Genomic DNA, 3,130 nt, shown 5'->3' with positions numbered 1-3,130 from the left:
AGTGGAGTTGTGGTCGTCCAGCAGATCAACTAAATGTTTACTGAATGAAGAGGTCATCCTAAAGGCTGTGTCCAAACCTTCATTCATTTCTTACGTTCACATCATGAAAGTCTGTTACTGAAATGACAAAATTCCATCCAAAATGTTGTTTAAATAATAAATTCCACCCACCATATGCTAATAACATTCGGTTAAGTATTGTAGTATCATTACTCCATGTGAGATGTGTTCACTAGACATTGCTAAATCATTATTCTATACAATTTGAGGCAAATCACAAAATTATTTAAATTAAATATGAAAACAAAATGTTTTTAATGTATTTTCTTAAAATAATCAGTGCTTTATGTTTCTCAGAGAGCAGTAACATATTAGATACAATGAACCACAACATTGTATTTCTTTGCAACTCTGCTGACTCATCCACTGCTTCTGCTCAGTCACGCTAGTTATCTGATGTCTGGCAATGAATGAAGGAAATTTTGTTCCAAATGAGCTTTAGGAAGAATTCAAAATCATTTGCTTTGGCTGCATAATTCTGATATCAGAAGCCAACTTCATCACTCTCCCTTTCGCTGTTTGATCAGGTCTGTAACCTCAAACCTGACCTGAGTTTCCTTCTCTAAATGTGCTTGTAACATCAGCTCAGTTCTCCCATGTCTATGTAATTCCAGAACAATACTGCAAAGTTGCTCTGGCCATCCTCACGTTTTAGACCTTAAATAGACTAGGGCATAACCAAATCCTTCAGCTGTTTGCTAATACACATTATTTACGTGATTCTAGACCAACACACTTCCTGGTCCAATATGGTTACATTAACATTCATTTTGCCCAGTCAGTTTCTGTGCAGCGTACGCAGCAGGCATCTTGAGAATTTTGGAAAACCAAGTCTCCCTGCACACTGAGGTTAGACAGTTGTGAAATAAAAAAGACTAAAGGTGAGGAGGATGAAGTTGAATGGGTGAATTCAGTGTAATATCCAGGCAAAAATAACAATAAAACGAAATAAACTTATTATATCAGGGTTAGTTTGAAAACGCATATAGAGTAATGGATGTTTTTCTACATTTACTGATAACTTATACGGAAATATACTAAGTTTTTGCAAAAGCGCTTCAAATGAAATATATTAAGGTGGTGTTTATCTTTTAGGAAACAGGATATCCTTGCTAACGGTCGTATGTGAACCGGACAACTGGCTGCCGTTCCCATTGCCTCTTATCATTATATTACATAGACCATGAATCAGGACCCACAACCAATGGGAAAAGTGGGGCGGAGAGGGTGCGGCTCAGCGCGAATTGCAGTAAGTACGGACACATCAAGCCAGAGGCATCTCCTGGTTATTGAGAGATCTGAAAAGGCGAAAACTCTGCAACAATGGCATTCTCTGACAGCGAGAAACAGATTATGGAAGAAATTGGCAACCACATAAAGGCAAATGCTGAAGCTTGGGGTGCGGATGCTTTAGTCAGGTAATTTTCTTAGATTCATAGTATAATTAATGCATTTTCAGCTATTATTTGTAATCGGTAACATGTCTTTGCATTTCCCTATACAAAGACATTCTCTGTATAGAATTGAAGATTTTCCAAAGTAGTGCGATTGCTGGTCCGAAGAAAAATTAAATTTAATTCTAGGCGAGATGTAGTGTATATTGTGTCTGCAAATAATTTCTGCCTTCACTTTCCATTTTTCTGAAGGTTGTTTAAGGTCTATCCTCAAACTAAGAGAAATTTCAAGAAATTCACTGGCTTCGAAGACTGTGACCCATCGGTCAGAAATCACGGTCGCCTGGTAATGAACGCATTGGCGGATGCAGCCCATGATGTGGACCACATGGGTAAACACCTGGAAGGGCTTGCCATTGAATATCGTGAAGAACTGCAGATGGATCCTCATTACATTCACGTATGTAACAATTTTATAGAATCTTAGTAATTGTTATTACATAAACTATGATATTATAATTAGATCAGCAACTCTGAACTTTCAAATTTATTCAGTTGAAATCCCAGCAGTCTGGAAATGTCATCTTCGTCAGCTTAGCTGGGAATATTTTGTCCTGTTGCATTATACATAGGAAAGCATTCAAAGGACAAACAATCAACGCACTTTTAATGGGTAAATTCAACCGTTGAGAATATTAACACCAGCCTATGCTATTTACTTTTCACTTTTACAGCTGCTCACCAATTGTATCGTACTCACCCTGGCCATTCACTTGCCTACGTTCACCCCTGCATACCACTGTGCAGTTGGTAAATTTCTTAAGGTGGTCTCGGATGAATTGAGCTCCAAATACCAGTAAAGACGCAATCAACCAACCATGGTGAATGACAGCAAGATCATCACTTAAATCTCCTCCTGTGTGTTTTCTCACGCTGTCTGCTAATAAATCATTAGTCCTGTAAACACAAAATAATCTGCCGATGTTGTTGTCAAAGGAACACTCACAATGCGCTGGAGGAACTCAGCGGGTCAGTCAGCATCAGTTGAAAAGATTAGTCGACGTTTCGGGCCGAAACCCTTCGTCAGGACTGAAGGAAGAATTTTGGGGAGGGTTTGAAGAATGCTGGTAGTAGAAAAAAAAAACAGTAATTTGAAAGACAGAGGGGTGGGGGAGGGGAAGCAGGGAGGTGATTGGCAGGAGAACAATGCGCAGCAGTAGAAGGAGGTGGAACTATGAGGGAGGTGGTGTGAAATAGGGATAGAGGAAGGGAAGGGGTGGGAATTACTGGAAGTTGGAGAATTCTATATTCAAACCAAGGGGCTGGAGACTACCTAGATGGTATATGAGGTGTTGCTCCTCCAACCTGAGTTTAGCCTCATCATTGCAGTAGAGGAGGCCGTGTATGGACAGATCTGAATGGGAATGGGAAGCAGAGTTGAAGTGGGTGGCTACCGGGAGATCCTGTCTGTTGTGGCGGACGGAGCGGAGGTGCTCGACGAAGCGGTCCCCCAATCTGCGTCGGGTTTCACCGATGTAGAGGAGGCCGCACCAGGAGCACCGGATGCAATAGATGACCCCAACAGACTCGCAGGTGAAGTGTTGCCTCACCTGGAAGGACTGTTTGGGGCCCTGAATGGTGGCAAGAGAGGAGGTGTAGGGACAGGTGTAGAACTT

The 3,130-nt window shown here is 41.1% G+C and overlaps 1 protein-coding gene across 1 annotated transcript; it reads left to right on the top strand.

Annotated features, from left to right (window-relative positions):
• Positions 1-1,257: 1,257 nt before the first annotated feature.
• On the top strand, positions 1,258-2,517 carry LOC140208173 (hemoglobin subunit alpha-like). The gene is made up of 3 exons (XM_072276662.1): positions 1,258-1,478; positions 1,707-1,914; positions 2,189-2,517. The coding sequence occupies exons 1-3, from the start codon at positions 1,384-1,386 to the stop codon at positions 2,312-2,314; spliced, it is 429 nt and encodes a 142-aa protein (XP_072132763.1). The 5' UTR covers positions 1,258-1,383; the 3' UTR covers positions 2,315-2,517.
• The last annotated feature ends 613 nt before the right edge of the window (positions 2,518-3,130 follow it).

Source organism: Mobula birostris, chromosome 13, assembly GCF_030028105.1.
Source record: "Mobula birostris isolate sMobBir1 chromosome 13, sMobBir1.hap1, whole genome shotgun sequence".
In the NCBI taxonomy this organism is placed as follows: Eukaryota; Metazoa; Chordata; class Chondrichthyes; order Myliobatiformes; family Myliobatidae; genus Mobula; species Mobula birostris.
Note: the sequence above shows the minus strand (reverse complement) of the source record. Positions and strands in the feature narration are given on the sequence as shown.